The 23,198-nt window shown below is 34.1% G+C and overlaps 1 protein-coding gene across 12 annotated transcripts; it reads right to left on the bottom strand.

Moving 5' to 3' along the window:
* Positions 1-7,743: 7,743 nt before the first annotated feature.
* Positions 7,744-20,460, bottom strand: LOC18429537 (tryptophan synthase alpha chain). Of its 12 annotated transcripts, none has more exons than XR_016051871.1 (9): positions 20,147-20,460; positions 18,353-18,499; positions 18,123-18,188; positions 14,648-14,756; positions 13,826-13,902; positions 12,809-12,855; positions 9,890-9,967; positions 9,022-9,081; positions 7,744-8,112 (listed from the first exon to the last, which is right to left on the bottom strand). XR_016051871.1 is itself a non-coding variant. In XM_088861621.1 (9 exons), the coding sequence occupies exons 1-9, from the start codon at positions 20,324-20,326 to the stop codon at positions 8,015-8,017; spliced, it is 909 nt and encodes a 302-aa protein (XP_088717747.1). In that variant the 5' UTR covers positions 20,327-20,460; the 3' UTR covers positions 7,744-8,014. The 12 variants fall into 12 exon arrangements, 11 of the variants coding, with proteins under 11 accessions (XP_088717747.1, XP_088717746.1, XP_006838886.1 ...); XM_088861621.1 differs by having other exon boundaries at positions 7,744-8,125; positions 12,809-12,886; positions 14,648-14,759; XM_088861620.1 differs by having other exon boundaries at positions 12,809-12,886; positions 14,648-14,759.
* Between the last annotated feature and the right edge of the window lie 2,738 nt (positions 20,461-23,198).

Raw genomic sequence — 23,198 nt, 5'->3', positions numbered from 1 at the left:
AAATATCTAAACTACCATCCGTTGTTTTTACCGCTTCCCCTCTCTCTTCTATCTCCTCTATCTACAGCGTGCTCTGTACAGTACGGTTCGGCAGTAGAGCTTCAACACTTAGTAACGTGCGGTTCGGCAGTAGGGAAACTGTGTAAAGTGCATCCGGCAGACAGTAGGGCTCCAACACTTCGTAAAGTGCGGTTCGGCAGTAGGAACACTGTGTAAAGTGCATCTGACAGTTACAAAGGTGGTCCGACAGTAGATGTAACTGAATTTCAGGGCTCTGGCACTATGTAACAAGCGGTCGGACAGCACTCAGTTTTGGTCCGATAGTTGTCTTAGGGCGGTCCAACACTTATACGCTCCAGTTTGCTATTGTGTCCAAAAGTCAAGGTCAAATCTGGCAAAAATTATTTTTGTGTACGGGAAAGACATGTCTGTCTAAAAAATGATTTTTTTCCCTTAGGGGTATTTGCATAGAATGTTTGTTTTGGGAAAAAAGTGAAAAAAAAAATTAGATTGAAGATAAATTACATAAAAAATATGGTCGTGACGTTTTTTTTGTAATTTTCCCAATAATTTTTAAGTCACTTAAAGGGTTTCTAGGATTGGAACTACAGTTTACTGTAGAGCTTTGAAGTGAAGATTTACTTTTTAATGTGAAGCTTGGGCTTATGCTTAATCAAACACATTGCATATTTCATTCACTTTTGGGAGAGGTTTTGATAAAGTTGTAGCGTTATATACAAATACACCTCAAAATGTTGTGGGAAACTCAACCATTGGAGAACTCGTATCCGATGCTAAACAATTGCTTTATACAATTCAAATCGATCTCCCCTTATTAATCTGGAATTTGTGGAAAAGGGTGTCGATCGGTATTAGACAGGCTACCGAATAAATGAGGGGTTTGTCCATACAAAATTGGTCAAACTGTTAATTGAACTAGTTAAATAAGAATTTAAAGTAATAAAATAAAATATGAACAATAATTTAAAAATATTAATGTATTACAAAAAAGAGTTACCTATCTTTGTTTAGCAAACCTGATCGGTAAAAAATTGGATAGGTCAAATATTAGTTTTAACCAATTTTTTTCCACTAAACTTGATTTATACTTCAAACCGAAGTGGCCAAAGCATTGACATCAATTCTAACCAGCCGAGACTAAATTTGTAAAACTACTATGTAGATGGACTTAAACTTGAAAGGGAGAGTCCCAAGATGGGCTAATTTTGTTAAATACAACGACATTGGGGCCATTGTTGTATACAATACATCTGCGGCCCTAAAAAATACTTGCCCTTCTCTTTTGCTTCTTTATTTAGGATACTTTATTAACTGTTATTTCTCTCACTACTGTGTTTAATATTTTGGCTTACATAGTAACTCTAATGCCAGTGATCTTAACAATGGGGGGTACAATTCTCTACTTTGATGGTAAAAAAAATTAAAAACAATTACGCCTCCATACTTCAATACAAAAGATGAAAACCCCCAGCAAAACATCATGTCTATAATAGCTCTCACATCATGGGTACAATCCGACATGTGTACACCATACACTGCATCCATGTATGGCTGGGCCCAAAAAACAGTATGACCTAAGCCGGCACTATGGGGACAGGGGCTGGGCCTGGCTCAATCCCAAGCCCAAGGTCGTTGCACATTCATTTGTATGTATATTTACATCATATGCATACTTATGTGGCTATAGATGTAGTCTTAGGACATTATAGAATTTACAACAAAGGAAATAGTAACGAGAAAGAGACAGAAGGAAAGATCAACAAGGCATACATGTGGTTAGACAATGATGCTTATGTTCACATAAGGTAAATCGGTATCTCATTCATAAAATTACTTTAGTTTACCAAATATTTATGGAATTACAATGTCTTTTAAAAAATAAATTTTATTACAACAGTAACTGATAAAATAAGAAACTCAATATCTTGTAATCCAAAAGATAAAAACCTTAATATCTTGCTACTATAATAATCAACGCATGCATGATGTTAAAAACACATTAATGAGGACATTCATGGCATGCGCGTGCATGGGTACTCTCAATTGTTTTCGCTTTTACATGGAGCTCCTTTCTATTGAAGGTGATCTCTTTTGATTCTCATTTGATGATTTTCGTTATTGATGGTGATCTTTCCAGCTATCCTTTGCAACATATAGGATTCAAGTTTATCATTTCATTCGCATTTATAGGAATTATGGTTGCACACAATAAATGGCAATTACATTTATTGTTAGTTTCTACTTTTAGTGAGGCAATTTCCAACAAGAGTTTAGCTTACCATATTCTCTTGGGGAATTTTAAGTACATGTCCTATTGGTGGAATTAAAAAATAATTCAACATTTAATAATTTATTTGAGGTCTCTTTATTGTCAATTATTTTTACCCAAAATACCCCTAATCCGGTACTTGGAAATGTGGACAATATATTGCCGAACGAAAATTATTTTTCTTTTAAAATCTGTCCGGCACTTGATGTGATGGATAAACGTCTATATAATATCAAGGGAGTGCCAAACAAACATTAGATAGGTTTTTGATGAAAGTTGGTCCAATACTTGGATTGCTAGATGGCCTTCTCAAAGAATTTGTTGACTTTAATTACTATACCGACTCCAAAAAATTAAAAAGAAACTAAATAAAAAGGTTTATTGTTATGTGCAAAAGTTTTAAAATCTGATGGGTTGATTTTTGACATAGTAAAAAGAGGAAAAACACATCCGGCTACAAACAAAAAATATACAAAAAAAGCAATACATAAAAAACAATGCAAAAAGAATATCAAGATTTTATGTGATTTATCATAGATAAATTTACATCCACAAGGGAATACAACCAACGGCTTTTTGGTTTATCATAGATAAGTTTACATCTACAAGCGAATACAACCACCAGCTTTCTAGTAATCAATGATAGACAATTTACAAGATAGCTGATACCTAAAAAAACCAAACATACAAACTTAGTCTCTCTACACACTCTCTCTACACACTCTCTCTCTACACACTCTCTCTACAGAAGTCGATGATTTAGTACACACTCCTAGACACTTCCTCTCCCTCTGACTTACTATCTATAGAGAAAAAAAGAAAATCCAAAAGGATAATCACATGAAGTTATCCTTATCTTTTTATAAAAAGATAAATGTAATTCATCAGTATCCTATTTTTGATAAGTCAAAACAAGTAAGGTAATGATCTTACAGGTTAAAATGACTATAGGAAAGTATTCCCTAAATGAAAATGTTTGGATACGGCTGCAGTCCTATCAAAATAAGTAAAGCCTCACTTCAAAACTTACTGAAAATTACAATTTTGGTGTCGGAAAACTTCAAATTGATCTTCTCGATCTAGTTATAAAAAAAAAAAAAATTCAAACCCTGAAAATAGTGTAAATTGCATAACATAATCTGGACCAGGGCTCTCAAACTCGGTCGGTTCAACTCAAACCCAGTAGGTTAGATTAGAATTGAGCACTGACTGGTTTCGATTCTGGTTGATTTTGGTGATCCGACCAGGCATTTTAAATTTTTTTAAAAAAAATTATATAAAATCCCAAACAATGAGAGATTTGGTTGTAATTTGTTTTTGAATTTTTGAATTTTTGAATTTTTTAATATATATATATATATTATCATTTTAGCAAAGATTGGAAAGTGTTTTGGCCATGAATACTTATTTTATATTTTCCCTTCTTTTTGATAAATTAAAAAAATACCCCTAGGCACAAAACGATTTTTAAAATTCATTTTTTTCATTAATTTTTAATTTCATTTGGATGTCATTTGTTTAATCATGCTTTAAATGTCTTTCTTATGTTTTGTTAGATTTATTTCGTATTTATTTTTTAAAATACTTTTTGACCGGCCGGGACTTACCTGATTAAGCAGATTGAACCGGTTGGTTTTCGAGGCCAGTTCGATTTTTCAAACATTGATCTAGACCATCAAGGTCGCCCTAAACATAAAAGTTCACCGATCCCAAGGATCTATACCATTTTTTGAACTTCAAATTTCAAAGTCAATGTTAGAATTGATTTTACAGCCATTATGTAGATTTTCGATGTCCAAAGTACTTTTTAGGCAAGGACTCGAGGTGAGGCTTTACTTAGTTTTTTATACAACCTCGGCCTTATAGAAATTGCATCCTTCCCCAAAACCTAGGACTCACTTCATACAATCACAAAACCTAAACCAACCCTTAAAAAATCCTTAAAAAATTTGAACAAACAAAGGTGACACCGAAGTGATAATTACGTGGGATTGAAGACATATCCCAACTTCTACATCCCCTATTAATTTTGACCGAGACCAAACTTTGTCATGATGCAAACCTTAGAAAAACAGAACCCAGTTCTTATGTAATACACGAGATTCAGACTAAGGGTTGGACCTACAAAAATCAAATTTAATACTTTGAGATTCTCTAAGAAAGCAAAAGATCTACATCTTTGACCTCTAATTGCATCATTGACCTTGATTTACTCACTAAGTAATTTACGTCTATCTCGGTACTCTCCGATGAATCTACATTTTATACCAATATATACCCATAAAATGAGTGTAGCATAGATGAGGGTGTTGAGATGGATGAGTGGCAAGACCAGAATGGATAGAATTCGAAATGAATCCATTCGAAAGAATTTAAGTATGGTACTAATAGGCAATAATACAAGAGAGAGTAGAACAAAAATGGATAGAATTCGAAATGAATCCATTCGGAATAATTTAGGTATGGCACTAATAAGCGATAATATGAGAGATAGTAGAACAAGAATGGATAGAATCCGAAATGAATATATTCGGAAGAATTTAGGTATGGTACTAATAGGTGATAACATGAGAGAGCGTAGACTTAGGTGGGCTGACCAGGTGTGGTGCCGACCAAATACAATACATGTAATGAAGTATGAGTTCGTTCAAGTAGAAGGACTGAAAAGGGCAAGTAGTAGGCCTGAAAAAATGTGGTTAAAAATAATCCGAAAAAATATAAGGACTTATGGCGTCACAGAGAGAGTATGACCTTTAATAGATTAAAATAATGAATTAATATTCATACAACCGATCCAAATTAATTGAAAAAAAACTATGAATGATGATGATCCGATGATTACACAAAATAAACCTCTATCACTTCATCCTTATGCCTCCCAATGCATAGAGCATAAAAATAACTACTTTTCACTTGTCTCAAGATCTGTCATTGACAAAAATACCATTTCCTTTATTTTTCATTCTCTAAATTGTGAGGTCCGGAAAACTGTGAATACGTTCCGAATATTCAAAAATCTAGATTCATGACCACGTGTCATTATTACATGCACTACAACGCATGTAAGGGACACTATCGAAAACCATTAACTAAGTGTTTGATGGCTATAAATATTAACAAGCAAAGCAAAAGAAAGGAAGAGGCCAACAGAAAAAGAAGAAGGGGACAACGGACGCATACAACTGCACATATGCTTGCAGAACTCTTATTGTTTACAATGAATATACCTTATAATGAATACTTATGTAATTAATTAAACAGAGGTTTTTTTGCTTTTCCTTTGTATGAAACAATAAATGTAATTAACAAGGTGTCCACTTATACCTTGAAACTGCTTGGCCCAAAACAAAATAAAACTTTTTACATGGATATACCATGTCAAAAAGATTGTTTGAAGTTTTCTTGAGTTGTTTTGTGCTTGTTTAGTATTCAGCTTAAATCATCTTTATATTTAAACAAATCTAGAAGCTCCTCCCTTCCCTCTATCTCGTTGATTTGGGTGATTTACATAAATTCCAATGAGATATTAACTATTTAATATTTAACATATATTGTTTGATTTTATTTCAAAATACGTATTGAAAGACACATGATCATGAGTTGGAATAGGTGCAAATAAGTAAAACGTTTTAAAGTGCATCTCTAATCAGTGTTTCGATATAGGGTTAGGGTTTGTCTACAAAGAGACCATTGATCTTTTGTTCAAGGTGATCACAATCATTCTTGTCTCTTGGATTTCAAAATGGATAGTATTAAGCGTGTCATTGATTAGATATAAAGTTTCCAATTCTGAAACTACGTGATTCACCCCAAGCCATCCAATTTGATATCTAATGAGTGGGAATAATTGTGACTTCATTGTACAAAAAGTAAATGATCTCTTTGCAGACAATCCTTTGATAAATATCTATATGGTCTCAAGGAAAATTTCTAGGTAACAAGTTTCAGTCAAATACAACTAAGACACTATCATGTCTTATACTAATTTTTTTTCTATGATATATCTAGAAATAAGTATATATTAGTTGCCTTATTAAAATTTTAAAGCAATAAGGTTCAATTCAATATAATGAATAAAATACCGGTTGTTCTCCTTAATAATAGAGATTAGTACACCCTCTACACTATAATAAATTACTAGAATATTTATCAAATGGTACGGTCTGTATAGAGCCGAGGCTCTAAACAATCAAATTAGAACCCACCTTCAAATAGTATCGAAAAATATAGTTTTAATACTAGAAAGTTTTGTGATAGACTTAAATTATATTTTTATCTTTAGTTGTAAATTTTAAAGCATAAAAAATAGTGTAAATCAAGCAGATCCATGAAAACTTTAAAATCTTGAAAATTGACGGTCGAAAAATGTACCGTAAGATGTACCATTTCTAAAACTTGAAATCCATTTTTTTTATCATGTCCATGCGTCTTGATGTCGAGATGATCAATTTGAGGATATTTGAGCATCAAAACAATATCTTCAAAGTTTTGAAGTAGGCCCTTAGTTGATTGTTTAGAGCCTAGGCTCTATATAAACTCCCCCTTTCATCAAAAGGATTGTCTACAAAGACACCATTTGTCTATTGTACAAGGAGGTCACAATTGCTTATAATCATTTATGTGAATTATTCTTTTGAACTTTGTACTTGGTCAATAGAATAAAAGCAACTACCCAATTTCACATCTAAAGGTTAAGATTAACTATGGCCACCTTGGACAAAAGGTAAGTGGTCTCATTATATACTTTTCCTTTAAAAAAATTTACATAGACGTTTCCCTTTCTTCCTTTATTATAGAATGCCCATTAATTCCATAATCTCAATTCTGAACTCTGATGAAGTTGGTTTTTGTTGAAAATATTGTTTGGTACTTAGATAATTGAATATATTCGTGTCTCTATGAAGTTCGGTACTAAGTACCTAACAATATAAAAAATAAAAAGTGAAAGTGTTCATTAATGTCATAAGAGAGAATAGTTCAGTGCCGAACATAACATATAAAAGAATAAATTTGCTTAGTACTTTTAGTGTCGAACTTAATTAAAAGTATAACATGTAAAAGAATAAATTTGTTTGGTACTTTTAGTGTCGAACTTAATTAAAGGTATGAATATGTTTAGTACCCGAACAATATTTTTTGCAAACATCTAAGTTCAATACAGTTCGGAGTTGAGGGTACTTAACTAATGGCTGGAAGGAAAAAAAAAAGACATCTATGTAAAATTTAAAATATTGGGGACATTTTTAAATATCTCTAAAAAGGGTTATGTACGTTAATTTCCCAATGAACAATGACAAGTGGTCCAACAATAAAGTTTATTTAGTATATTTTCAAAATCCATTTTATCTTTTTCAGCTTCATAATGATTGCGATTGAGATCATTGACCTACACAATTATAAGACCAAATCCATCACTGAGATGAATTTTTGAAAGAGACTGCATTCTTTTCTAATTTTTATTTTTCATTTTTTGAACTTTCATTAATATCAGTAATATCATTAGAGCACTACAAACAACTTTAGCAGTCAGGCAAGCATTATACATCAAACCTGTTTAACTACCAAAAATCGTAGGCTCAATTCCTAGTAAGGGTAGGGGGCCTCTCCCCATTGACTCGCTCAAAAAATTCCTCCCCCAAAAGAAAAAAAGAACATTTTTAGTGAAAAACAATTGCACAAGGACATGACTAAGGCAATGCAGTTCTTAAAGACATGGTAAAAGACTCAAGGTCCTTGAGCCCTTCCTCTGGAGACCTTGCATCCCCCAATAGCTTCACCAATGCACTGCCTACAATTGCCCCATCTGCCCCCCATGCCGCCACCTGCAATTAAATTCTACGCTTATGTTATCTTTCATATAGTTTATATACATATATACATACGCTTCCATGCATATCCACATACGAATGTGGATAAACAAACACATCCAGGAAAACCAACACAGATTAACACACTGTGTGCTGAATATTGTGTACCAAATGACAAGAAAGGATGGATGCTAAAAATATACCCCAAAGTTATAAGGTTAAATAGTAATTTATGTTTTACACAGTGCACTCTAATAAATTGGGTGCGGTTTGCATGGAGCGGAGACTCTAAATAATCAAAGTAAAGTGCACTTTCAAATATTATCGAAAAATATGGTTTCAATACTGGAAATCGTTGTAATAGCCTTTCATCTCTAATTATAAAATTTGAAGCTTAAAAAATAGTAAAGATCGAGCAGATGTATAAAAACTTGAAAATTTATGGTCCAAAAAAGTGTATTACAAGATGCATTATTTTCAAAGCTTAAAATCTATTTTTTTCTCATGTCCATGCATCTTGAGGTCGAGATGATCAATTTGAAGAATTTGGACATCAAAACAACATCTTCTAATGAAAATTTTGTGGTGCGCTCTAATTTGACTTTTCAAAGCCTCGGCTCCATATAAACTTTTTCCTAATAAATTTGGTTGAAGCATATATAATTTTCCCTTCGAATATCTTGATGAAGTTATCTCACTCCCCGCATATTAAGGTGCATGGTGAGAACTAGAATAGCCATCTAGCTTGTATACTTTGTTGTGCCCATAACCTCATCCTCTCCAAACATTTCCAAGGGGTAGCTTGGAAATGCACATTGCACACAAACAAATGCATATAACTATATTTCTAAAGGACAATACCAAGATTTCAGATGCTCAGTCTCGAGTGGTGAAATATTCAATACTTTAATGATGAGGACTAACCTGTTTTACATGCTCTGGTTTTGATAGACCAAATCCCACAGCCACAGGTTTGCTTGTAGCCTGGAAAGAGTAGAAACAATGATATCTAAGCTTATGAAGGAAGTTGGTATCCAATTCTCAATGTTTTCAGATCCCTTTGGAAACCAAAAAAAAAAAAAAAGGAAAAATAATTAAGCAAGAAAGCCAGCGCTTAAAACTCACCAAGTGACTTGGGACTTGCCCAAGTCTGGCTTGAGACCCTTGTGAGTCCTGTTGAAATACATGAGGACTTACACTAGGCCCTCTACTCTGTTATTTACTTATAGACTCAGTGGAGATTCGTCGAGTCTCAGCTAAGTCACACCCGCTGACTTGACCTCGAGACCCTAGGGAATCCCACCTAGGGTTTTTAAACACCAAAGAAAACTTATCAAAAAATTAAGGAAAAAGTTTATATAAGGTGACAACCTTATATGCACGAGTAAAATGCACCTAAAAAACCCACTAGAGAAGGTTATTCATATTCTAGAAAACCATCAACTCGATCATCTCGACTTTGAGATTCATAAACATTAAAAAAAAATAAGATTTCTAGTCCTAAAAAATAGTTTATTTTCTAAAACATTATCTAGACCGTCTATTTTCAAAAGTTTCAAGTGTTTGTAGATCTGCTTGATCGTAATCATTTTTTTAACTTTAAATTTTATAATTGGGGTCAACAATAAATTTTCATATCGCAAAGCTTTGAAGCACCAAAACTGCATTTTTGACATAGTTTTGAGGTAGACCTTACTTCAATAATATAAGGTTGAAGCCTTATACAAACCTCACCCATAAATTAAAGCACTTGAAAACAAATAAATGGATGTGTCCTTCAGGGACTATATACCTGCTTGACGTCACGCAGAAGAGCCTCAACACGTGCGTCCACATAGGGACGAGCACCAGTCACACCATTAGAGCTCACCTGCAAGGTGAAGTCAACAATTAGTCGTATATAAATATCCGTATCCATATAAAGTCAGCAAAAACACTTGTTTAAGGAATCTGGATGCAAAATCCGAATTTTGGATGAAAAATCCGAATTTTGGATTCAAAATTCGGAATTTCGGATCCAGATCCAAAATTCGGATCCGATTTACTATTCAGGTAGATCCAAGTACAAGTACATCTGATCCGCATCTAACCTGAATTTTAAAAAAATATATATATATATATATATATATATATATATATATAACTTTTAAAACTAATCCCCACCGTTCTCCAAATCCAGAGAGAACTCGTAATTTTCCTCGCTTCTCTCTCTATTGAAATGAAAATTAGGGTTTCTCTTTGGTTCTCTTTGTGATGGTCGATCTGTAAACCCATATCTCTCTCTCATCTCTTTGGGTTTTTTTGTGAATGTCGATCTGTAAGCCCATCTGTCTCTCATCTCTCTATATTGAAACCAATCTCTCTCTCTTTCATCACTCTCATCTTTCTCCCTGCAACAAGCTACGACAAGCTATTATGCGCGTTTCTGGCTGTACGAGTGCGCTTCTGTCTCACCATTGAAATTCCACCAATCCAAACAGGTAAACCTATTCTTTCTAGTTTTATTTACCGTTATTAGTGTTTGTAGTGTTCTTGTGAGCAGAAAAAAAAAAAAAAAATCCACCAAAACCTAGTTTTCTCTCATCTCTTTGTTATTTTTATTTTTATTTTTTAAGCTATTCAAATCCCCCACATAATCCCTAAATTTATCTTAGAATTTCCTCAACGAAGGGCGATCTGGCAACGACCTTAGGGTTGTCTTCATAAAACACGTTTCATCCTGCGAGTCTTTTCCTTGTGTTGTTTCACTTGTAAGAGGAGTTGCACCATGAATGGAGACAACTTTCTCCCACTTAACCAATGTTTTCAGACTCGTCTTCTTCAATTTGATGAGAAAAATAAAGTTGTCAGATTCGTCTTTTTCGTCTTTTTCAGTTTGATGAGAAAAATAAAACAATTCCGTGCTTTCACGGATTCGGAGAAGACTTCAAAATTTTTTTTTTAATATAATATAAATAAATTAGATATTTATATGTAAAATATATAAAATTAACGATTTTTTTTTTTTTTTAAAAAGACTTTTATATACGTATTTCTTTTTTGACCCGAACCTGAATCTAACCGAAGCAGCAGCACCACGCTTTTCTTAGCTTCGATTTATGCTTAAAATTTGATAGCTTCGGCCGAAAAAAAGAAACGAATTTGATAACATTGCTCTTTTAACTCCCTCTCTATCGTTTCTCTCTAATTCTCGTCTCTCTTTTTAGAGTTTATCTCTCTAATCTCGTCTCTATGGCGCTCCATAAATAATTTCAGTTTGGATTTGGATCCAAACATTTCAGATTTGATATTATTTGGATCCGGATCTGGTGTGATACTATCCAGATCCGGATTCAGATCTGGGCGCATCCAAATCCAATCCGAAAAATTCTCAACCTACAAATAATCGAGAGAATAAAGCGATAGCTTAAGTTGAAATGTGCAATTTTAGCAATGGACTCAAAAGGATATAGGGAGATTCACCCCAAAAAAAAACGTGATTGTAATATCAGCAAACCTTGACAACTGAAAACAAAAGAAAGATACAATCTCCCTCCCTCCCTCCCTCCCTCTGTTATCAATTCCCCTCATTCTCAGTCCTTTCTCTCACCTTTTTTCTTTCCAAAATTTCTAAAATTTCCTTTTACAAATAACACATAAATTTATATAACTTGTACCCCAAGCCCCAATCCAACTGGGGCTCGTAAAGTCTAAGTCATACTTAAACAAAATATGGTGGAGATCCTTCTACACCCTCAGCAAAAACAGTTCACAGGATTATCATTTTCCCAATGTCATCTAGGTTCTTTTGGGCTTGAGTGTGAGTTTTAATAATGGCACATGTAGAAATGCGGACCCCTTAATAATTTATTTTTCAAATACATTTTGATCCTAATTTATAAGAAATATATAATCTTTAATATGGAGATTATTAATCCGCAAAATTAAATAAATTTTTAAAACTAGAAATGATATTTTTTTGGAAAAAAAAAATATTTGAACGGTTGTTTTTTACTTTTTCTTTGGAGCACTATTACTTACGGGACCCGATTGTGGTGGACAGGATAGACCTACAAGCCTGCATAGTAATAGGTGCGGGGTTTGGACGCACCAAACAATTTTCCGTTTTTCCTCCCCTTGGTAACGAATTTCATTGCTGTGTATAAGGCGTTCATGTATACATGTTTTGCAGAAATTAAAAAATACGTCAGAGAGTAATGAGAACAAAAAATGGGTTACATAAGGTTAACGATAGGAATTTGTCAGTTGGATACTAGATCCAACTATCCAAGGCAAACCATTTCTTATTATTTCTAATAAGCTCTTGGATTTCAACAGTTAACCTGTTTGTGCAAATGTAACCGCTATACAAGTGAATGATAGTAAACTTATAAAAAAAATTCATTAACAAAAAACTTAATGTTTTTTTTTAAAAAAAACTCTATCATCATAAAGGAAACACCCAAATCATCACAATCCTCAATGAGAATTCCTCGAAGAACAGCACTCTTGGCTGGTCGTCTTGGTAGTGGAGCCACAACATGACCACAAGAGTTCCAATCTTACCCCATTAACATATCAAAAAAAAAAAAAAAAGAAGTAGAATGGGATTGGTAAATGAAGGATCTAGTGAACAGAGACTCAGAATATTTGAACAATATAATCTTTCATCTTTTACAGCCAAAGAAGAAAAAGGAATAACAAAATTCAAGACTATCAAGAAAGAACTTACAAGGTATACAAACCCTTCTGAAGCCTCACAAATAGCTTTCATTCGACCTGTTGGAGTAGTGGGTGTTGTGAGCAGTACCTTCACCAGTGAAAAAAGGTGTATATGTATATATATATTAAGGACGTTATACGAACTTGTGGAGGGGAATTATTCTAATTTAATCAACCACAATAGCAACGCAATGTAGAGCTAGCGGGAATTTTACAAGAAGAATACTTGGTCCAATTCATTCTGAAGATAAAACCTCTACAACAGTTAATTATCTACCCATTCATTTTTAAGATAACTCCTCCAGCGCTTAATTATTCTGTCCTTCATTCTTAAGAAACTAATGTGAGTAGACTAGCATGGGCATTTATTTCCTGTATTTTACACATTGTACTTGTAGTGTATAAAACAGGAGCATTATTTATAAAAAAAAACATACAATAAGCAACACATTGAGCAAGACTGTATTGCACACTGGTCATTCCCACGTTCTGTATTCCTCTATCAAGGATACCCATGTAACTGTATATGGTTTCCAAGGTTTTTTACAGCCATATATTTATTAGAGAGCTTACATGAGAGGGCATCATTTGCAGTAAGGAATGCAGCTCATCTCTCTCAAACTTTGTGTGGATTTCCAAGTGTTCACCTCCTTTTTCTCTTGTTGATTGTTTCAGTGTCTAATTGCCTAATGGTTTATACGTACTCTAAAAGGAAAACCAAGCCCTTAAGATTATCTTCAAGTCCCTTAGTAGAATGGGTTCAGTGCACAACAATGATATACCAATCTTGAAAAGGAATTTCAATTTGGATGATCTTCTAATACCAGTGCAATGGAAAATAAATTTATGAATGACCATATCTATATTCCAACATTTACACTCATTGAGTTAATATTATCTGGTTATAATTGAGCATATGCCCTCTGATTGTATAATATGCAGTATTACCTCATATAATAAAACAAGATACTGATGAAAAAAAAAAAGGAACGGAAAGGCTGAGAAGGAAACAAAGAAAGGGACCCACCAGCTCAATTTCATGCTTAATACATTCTTTTCTCAATGTCTCAATTTCCTCTAGGGGAAGATCAGGCACCAAAAGTCCTGCAGACAATTAATTAAAGCAAGTTCAAACTATTTATATAGATCAGGATAAGCTCCACAACAGCAACAATTTTTGCTTAGAAACAATGAAGAAATCTTTAAAGGGAACTTCGTAATAATGCCCACAATGGAGCAATTGAATACTCAACAGAGCATTAAAGCAAATATATTCAATACATAAAATTCAACTAAGAACTTATTTGTTCTTGCTAATTTCAATAAACAAGAGCAACCCTAAACATATCCAGACCTTAAGCATATTCAAGGTGTAGATGAAGATTAATTATCATGGAACCACGGCTGGAAAGATAGGTTGAGACTCTTGGTAGCTAACTACAAAGATGGATTTCTTATTGACGGTCACAAGTAAAATCTCAACACTCAAAATTCTATGATATTCCTGACCACAGTAATCGATAAAATAACTTACTGAAATAATGATGATCCCACACAGCCACAAAAAACACATAACAAAAATCCTGTAGGATATATATCTTGAAGCAAGTAGATGATCAGTAGAGACCTCACGATTCACAAGAATATGCACAGAAAAACATGCACCCAGACCACGTACACATCCAGATGCATGTACATACCCGAGTTCAACATTTTAATAAGTCAAACAAAAAAGAAACAATAGAGCCATTTAAAACATTGGATTCAACAAATTGATATGTCCACCTTAAGAAAAAAGGAAGGAAGCATGCACAAGCCTCAAAGTCAGTAATGTAGCAGCAAATCTTACCATGAACCCCGGCATCCCTTATTGTGAGCACGAATTTCTCAATACCAAGTCTCAGTATTGGGTTGTAGTAGGAAAATAAAGCAATTGGACAAGATATACGTGGGACAACCTGCTAAACCAATCATTAGAATAACCATTATTATGCGAGTGTTGCAAGGATGAATCTCTTTTTGTAAAATACAAAATAAGAAGCATTAAATAATACAAGAAAAATTACACACACAAGCTATCAAAAAATTTACTCCATTTGTAAATAACATGACGGATACAACTCATGCAGTTACTTTTGTTTGCGATATATGTAGCTAAATAGGCTTTCTGCTCTTTTTGAACAAAACAAGTTTGTAATGCCTTTAAAGGTAGTAAACGTTCATTCTAGATCGGCAAAAAAGTATAGGACACAAATAGACATCAAACTTGTCCAGACTGGGATGAAGATTCTGGTATGTCGCCGATAATAACATTAGCCAATGGAAAAATCTAAATATCCCTTCAGTTTCCAGTCTAAATCCTCAGTTAAACGAACAGAAAATTACATCCAAGGAAGGGACCAGCCCTCCACGTGGCTTTGATTGGGAATGCACCATATTTGAAATTTCAAAAGCTGAACAGGATTCTGGGCATTGCCTTGGCACATGCTTATCGTGTACGGCACATGGAAACACATTGAGCGGGTCCCACTTGTACTGCTAATCCGTGTCTTGGAATCTGGAAACTGCATTAGTGAGTACAAGGAGGCATCCACTAGGGATATCTATAATATGCTCCACATGGAAACCTTGCTGATTAATCAAGTGGTTCAAAGAGATAACAAGCCCTTACAAGACAGATGGTCCATTGGCATGCCGCTTGAGTCCAATGGTTGGAATGTCCAGTCACTTTTGGTCCCAGCGGGGGATTCATGGTGAACTCCATAGAATAGTCAGGGCTCTGCAAGACAGGACATACCTGAATCAGGGCTCATGCATACCCATTGACTCCATAAATCTGATATCCAACCAATCGTGGAAGGTTGAACATTGTGTTCTTAATGACTTTCCTCCGTTTGGGAAAGGACCCATGGTCCTAATGTCTTTGAACATCGTAAAGGCAGTCACTTATAGCCAAGGTGAGGATGATCTTTTTTACCTTAGTTGTAAGGCAAAGCATGGGAGAGACCTTGGGCAAGCCCTCGAAATTCCTTGGTTGAAAAGGAGATATGTGCAAAGCCATGGTGAAAGTTCGGTCTGCCTATTCTCTTTCTCTTTCCCTCTATCAAAAGGAGGGATCAACTCCCGATAGAAGTACTTGCGTATGCTCTTCTTTACTCCTCTACAACTGACAAGTTGTCTGACAAAGGAGGCTAGTCTAGAACTGGTTATCCTTTTGGGAAAAGAAGTCAAGACCCTAAAAGGATCCCAGGACTGTCCAACGTCACATAATTTCAGTTCTTCCTCTAACCGTGACACTATCTTTCTTGCAGGTTGCTAAAAACAGGGAACTTGAGCAAGATGGTTCTTGATTATGTACATAGAATTGCAACGATATTTTGAACACCAGAAGGACCTTGAGTCTAGTTGATGTACAGAATTTTAGCTTGAAACCATTTGTAAATAGTCAGATATGTTTGACACTTTGTATATGCTGTGTAGCTATAACTTTCAGACGGCCCCATTCTCTTCAACTCTATCTCATCTAAAATATATGCATGCATTTTTATTTATTTTTAATGTAAATACATGCATGCATATTTATAATGGCTATTTATATTTATGCATATAAATGTACATATACATCTTATCTCACTTGAGGTATATAGAATTTTATATGCTTTGGCATGGTGATTGACATCCCATTGTCTGCAGTTCTTCCATATACAAAAGTATTTTGGCAAAAACATATCTTGGGTACCATATGGAATTCATATACTCCTGGGGTCCAAGTTATTACATCTAAGTCTCCACATGGTACTTAAATCTAATCAACAACACATGAAAAATGGCTTGAGGGCATCATTCAAAATTCAATTTAGTGTACCGAAGGGTTATGCAGGCATTTGAAACAGCAGCAATTTAAGAGACACTTTGGCCCCCTTTGATTTATGGTAGACTACTCTTTCGAACGTTATTTGTTTAATGAGTGAGGTAGACACTATTGGAGATGTTGGCAGAAATTTTGGCAGTTATATCATGTGAATTCTAATCAATTCTAATCAAGTGCCTGAACCAGTATGGTGGATAGGTTGGTGAATTTCGGTGTGTATAGGAATGGCTTTGGGCTGTGGGATTTTATGCTACTATAGGATCCATTCTTCCAGTTTGGTTCTGTAATTTTTCTGTTTGCATATGAGTTTTATATAGCACAAAGCTTAGTATGAAGTTTCTACAATGACATTCCTGGTCAAGGCCTTGTTTGGATCATCTGTTTTGGAAAATAAAGTTCCCTTAGGGTGTTTCGTTAATCAAATGCTTTGGGTTGTGGGATTTTATGCTACTATAGGAACCATTCTTCCTGTTTAGTTCTTTTGTAATTTTTCTGTTTTCATATGAGTTTTATATAGCACAAAAATTAGTACGAAGTTTCTACAATGACATTCCTGGTCAAGGCCTTGTTTGGGTCATCTGTTTTGGAAAACAACAAAGTTCCTTAAGGATGTTTCGTTAATCAAATGCAAATGGCAATAGTATATGATTCTGTTTTCTTTATCCTTCTCGATTAGTTGTTTTCCAGAAGTAAAAAGGAAAACCTAATCAGGTGGACAAAGAAAACACAATCATATTCTTCTTCTAGAATAGCTTATCCGTCAGGCCTTACATGCCTGATACTCTATCCTGATTTTCACATCTAAAAGATAAGATTAACATAAGCAACTTGAGATTCAACAGATGTTGCCAGCTTTCATATAACCCTTTTGAGAATACAAAATTCCCCAATCATATTCACCAACTTATCAAAGACCAACTGTACATTATCATTACATAAATTTATGTTCCTCACAGTTAAGACCTAACACCTATGTTAAGTGGTTGTGTCTTTCTTAATGGGATGGAAGCCTTGGCATTCCTATCTTTCTCAATTCAATTGAATTTATTTATCAATTAAAAACCTTACACACCCAGAACTCTTCTTTTAGGACTAATGCACCAAGCATTGCTTCTCATTTTAGGTTCCTTTAAAATTAACACGTTCCACTAAGAAAATAGCCCATTACTTAGAAAACATCAGTAGAGCCTCAAAAAATTAAGCAACAACACTTCATATGAATGCAATAAAAAGGACAAACAGATCAAACATTGCCTACATATTTGTCAATATCAATGGATTGCAGCTACAATTGTTGAACTGCGAAATAAAAATCTTCAAAAACTTTATCATATTATTTTGTTTGCAAAAGCCTTGCACATATTAACACAATCAGCATAAAATTGATATGCTTCAAAGAAGTAATGAAATCATAATACTAACAAGGAAAAAGAGATGATCACAATTGTCCCACCTCCTTCAGCATGGAAACAATAGAATTAAAATTGGTTCCCCGCTGTAGAGCTCGTTTCGCAGCAGCCTATAACAATACATAAGAACTGCAGCATTTCAGACGCATAAAAAGAAATGGTCAAAAGAAAGTATATTCTAATCCAATGGACCATGGATAACCATACTCCTTCGGGTCGTCATTTTCCAATACGGATTGAGAGAGATGGGGACCCAGGTGCCACATTGACAAACCTGAATGACTGGACCATCTGCTAGAGGGTCGGAGTAGGGTACTCCTAGTTCAATTACATCACAGCCACAAGAATCCAAAATTTTCAATGCTTTTCCCGTTGTTTCAAGATCAGGATCACCTGCAGTGATATAAGGTACTAAAGCCACCTGCATGTTCATGGTCAAAACAAGTACATTAGAATCATTGTGACCCCATAATATTGTGAATCCCCAAAGTACTTCACAAAACAAATACACAATGTTAGCACATAGAGAACAAAAAGGAGAGTTTCAGACAATCACCATATGTGAAACATTTTCCTTTAGGTTAAGCAAAAGCAACTTTGACTTGTTAAAGAAACACAACAAACACCATACTGAACCAAATGAAATCGAAGAAGCATGTTAACATGGGCTTTATATTGAAGGCCAATTTACTTTGTCAAAGGCTGGTCAAGGCCAGTCCAAACTAGGCCTACAAATCGATTGCTAACAGGATCGCTCAAACCAAGCTTAGTTATAAGTTATCAAATGCTCGATCAAGCCCATAACTACAAAGCAAACATGGCTCAAAATTGTTAAAAAAATAAGCATTCAGAAATAACTGTTTAAAAACTCTAGGAATCTCCAACCGACTATTTTCAAAACTTGTTGGTTTTATCTTTCTATTTGTCTGACACAATTTTCAGAGGTCGTAAAGAGAAAACCATATCCATTAAATTTCATACATTTCCAAACTCCAACAATCAGTATCCTCTGATTGTTGACACCTAAAAACTAGAGGCTCCTGCGTCCCCTCATATGGCCTTTAAATGCATAAATTTGAATCACGTGATTTATAATGCCTTCGTCAACTTTTATGTTTATTGAGGCACAACTCTTGCCCTCAGAGACTTAATATAGGCTGCCAGACACCAACAGTTGAACCATGTAGCTTAAAATTCCACTGAACTAAACCAACTATAAAGCATTTGGTAAGAAAATACGCATTTGACAAGAAAATACACCTAAATATACAAAGAAAAGAACAGATAAAAAGAAAGCAGTGTGATTAATACTTTCAGTATTGATAATATAATTTTGGCATCAATAAATATAAGAACATGTAATAAAAAAAATGCATGTTATATATATTAAATTAATATGAAAAAGCGTTAATAGTAACGAGTCCCACGACTGCTAGCCAAACAAAACACTAGGCAAATTTTTGATATAGTAGACACCACTCATTGTATACTTTTCCTTATGTAAAATGATGGAGTTCCTCCTTTAACATTTCCAAATATCAATTTTTATTTCGGTATATATTTTTCCGAATTGATACCATACATCTCTGCACAAACACAATTCATTTAGGAAATGAGGTGGGGAAAAAAAACCAGAATCCAAACCCAAAACTGCATATAAATACGAGCAAAACCGAATTAGAGAGTTATTATGACAGGCTGGTTTAATAATCAAAGTTTTTTTTTTAATGTGATAAAAAGAAAAAACCAGAAAAAAGACAGTTTTTAGAGAGAGAAGCTTAACTCAGCAAAGAGAAAAGTTTCTAGGGGCACAACTCTTCATATATTACGGTGGATTCTGTTTTCTAATCAAAAGTTCAAAACCAAAGTGGGGAATCATCAAAAGATGAGAAAATCTGCATGAAAGAGGGAAATTTCAAATTAAAAACAGAGAAAATATGAGAAAAGGGGAACAAGAAAAAAAGCCAATGCTTGGACCAATACCCAACCAATTGGCACACAAGGGAGTGAGAAAAAAGTGAAAAAAAAAACACAAAAACAATTAAAGAACACAAGAAAAAAAACCAACCTTTCCTTGTCTCTTGAGAGAGGAGAAGGTGTCTGATATGGTAGAGGCCACTGGTTCAGCTTTCAAGGATGAAGCCATGGACACTCTGAGAGAAGGGAATGAATGGGGACTTAGATGGAAATAGGGAGAACGTTTGGGAGTTGACGGGGAAACCCAAATGCTCTGTGCAATGAGCGCCATTGTGCGATTTTACAACCAGGGCTTAAGCCCGTATTTAAAGCGGGAAAAATTACTGAACTACCCAGACATGGTTCAAAAAACCATCCGAAGGACAAGAATCTGCGGATATTTACTAACTAAACCGCCAATTTTCCATCTTTTTTATATGGAAATGGTTCATATATGGCCTAGGTTTTACGGGGAAAAGTAAAGCCGCAAGCCCCTATCAGAAAATGCGGCAACAGTGCTGGAAAAACCACACCTCAAATTGTTGAAAAATGTAGTTTTGGTGTCTGATAACCCTTATTGACCATGTCACGTTATAGATCTTAGTAAAGGTATATTTTTTTAGAAATCTACTTTTGGGGCTATTTTTAGAACTTGAAATTTATACAAGAGTTATTGAGTTAAATTTGTTTGTATTATTATTATTATTATTATTAGTATTATTATTATTATTATTATTATTATTATTATTATTATTATTATTATTATTATTATTGTATAAGAATTTAAAACTTTGGGGTTTTTGAGAACTACAAATTTGGGGGGTTTTTTTTAGAACTCAAAATTTTTACAAGAGGTTGTATTGAGTTGATTACTGTTTTTTAGTGATTGTGAGGAAATTCACAAAACTGTGATTGAATGTTTTTTTTTTTAATGCTATGTTTTATGAACTCGAAATTTGATGTGTTGCTTTGTTTTGAATGCTGGGCAGATTTTACATTATATTGTATTGTGTGTTAACTTTTGATACTCTTAGATAGTTTTAAGTACAGATTTGTGATATATTTAGTGATATCTTAGAAAAGGGTTGATTTATCTTGTTGATAGATTGACTAGCTTAAAAATGAAAATTCGTATGTGATTTATGATTTGAGTACAAACATACCTTGAACATTTTTGCAAATGCTTGTGGTTTAGGAGTACATAGGAAATAAATAACTTTATGCATACAGGCTTCACTATTTTGGATAGAATAATTCGTGACTATTTTTTTGAGAGCTCATTCGATATGTAAATTTGTGATAATCTATTTGTTTCATTGATTCTATATGCAAATGCGTTATGAGTTATTGGTGTCTCGATATTCATTCTTTTATATTATCATGTTCTTTTCATATAGTGGTACTTGTATTAGAACCTATAAGTTGAGTTGAAGAGCTCTATAACACTAGCTTATAGTCTAAAATTGACCATCTTTTTTGTTTAATAATAGCATGTCATTATAGTTTATTTGTTATTCAGTTAAGTTTTGCATATATAACCTTGTGATTAACATGGAGCCCATATGGAGTTTCAGTGAATACGAATCGTGTCTATCCAGATGGGGGATACCCAGGAGATCCTCAAGACCCTAGTTTGCTGCAGCTTCATCCAAAACATTCATCCTATTTCATACAGGAATGACAAGTATATGCATATATTCGTCTGGTATTTCCATTAGTTTGTTATTTTTCAATAAAGTGTAGTTTGTTTAAACATCATATGGGAAGTGCATGTATATATATTGTGACTCGTATGTTACCTATTTGTTGTATTCCAGTAAAAACAATAAATTAGAATCGATGAAAAGACTTTCAATTAAGCGATTGGCATCTAACCGATGAGCAAGTTCAATTAGTAAACACATATGGATTGGGTGCTCTATCTATTATCCGGTCAGGTCGAATTGATCATCCTTTAGTCGCAACCAGTATAGAGAGGTGATGTTCTGAGACCCATTCATTTCATTACAACATTCAAATTTGTGAGATAACACCCATATTATTTGATATTTACAAGATATTGGGACTGGCTGTGGATGATGACCCTGTTACATGTCGTCCTATTAGTGACCTCCGAAAGTTCATAGAAAACAATTTGGGTATAGTCCCCACTAGAGGCTACTTGACACTCATCAAGCACTCACGGTTGAAGGTCAACTTTTACACATTGCCACCTAAAATTGTTAGATATACTCGAGTGTGTCTGCTCTTTCTCATCAGCATCACCATTTTTGCAGATTCATTGGTTGCAACAGTGCCAATGAGGTATTTACAATTCTTTAAAGATATTGAGGAAGCCATCATATATACATAGGGTGTTGCAGCCCTCGCATATCTTTATTGTTCCCTTGAAAAAACTTATACTTCCAAGCGAAGATATTTTAGTGGTTCAGCCACTCTTATGTAGGTAAATTATATTTTTGTATCTGATATAAGCATAATAGTTTAGACTATATTTTTGTATCTGATATAAGCATAATAGTTTAGACTACTTTCCAAAAAAATTTATTACTTATCATATCGTGATATATTGCAGTGCTAGTCTTATGAGCATATTATGCATATGAGGCCCATACCGCATAGTATCTCTCCAAATATGCCTAGGGCAAAAAGATGGGAGCCACAAAAGAATTATTATGGCAAACCTCCAACTTTATAAGGTTATTGTGTACTTTGATATTACAATATTTATTATTGATTAATTTTAATTGTATTTAAATATTTGTAGTTGTTTATTAATTGATTGTTGTATGTTTGATTTCATATCATATAAAAAGTAATATGGAATCCCTATTTCAACCTTGTTGAGGCAATTTTAGATGATAGGCAGCAGGCTTTCGAAACCGCAATGTACTTAACGACCCTGATATTTGATGATATTGCCGAGTCGTACATGCCAGATCATGTGTGTCGGTAGTTTGGAGCTAAACAGAGCATTCAAAGAAATCTCATATATGTTGGTAAGAGGTCTAGTATACAAGGTGGACAGAGAGATTAGAGAAATGTAAATTCTTACAAAATCCATCATTGGTTGACTCAACATGAATGCAGGATGCCAGGCATTTAAGTGGATAATGTCAATGGGTTGCCCCCATGTGAGTATAAAGTTTGGTACAGCCGAATGT

The sequence above is a fragment of the Amborella trichopoda genome, chromosome 3 (genome assembly GCF_054954075.1).
Source record: "Amborella trichopoda isolate Santa Cruz 75 chromosome 3, AtrichopodaSantaCruz75HAP2 v2.0, whole genome shotgun sequence".
NCBI lineage: Eukaryota > Viridiplantae > Streptophyta > Magnoliopsida > Amborellales > Amborellaceae > Amborella > Amborella trichopoda.
The sequence above is the reverse complement of the archived record's forward strand: the minus strand, read 5'-3'. Positions and strand labels throughout refer to the sequence as shown.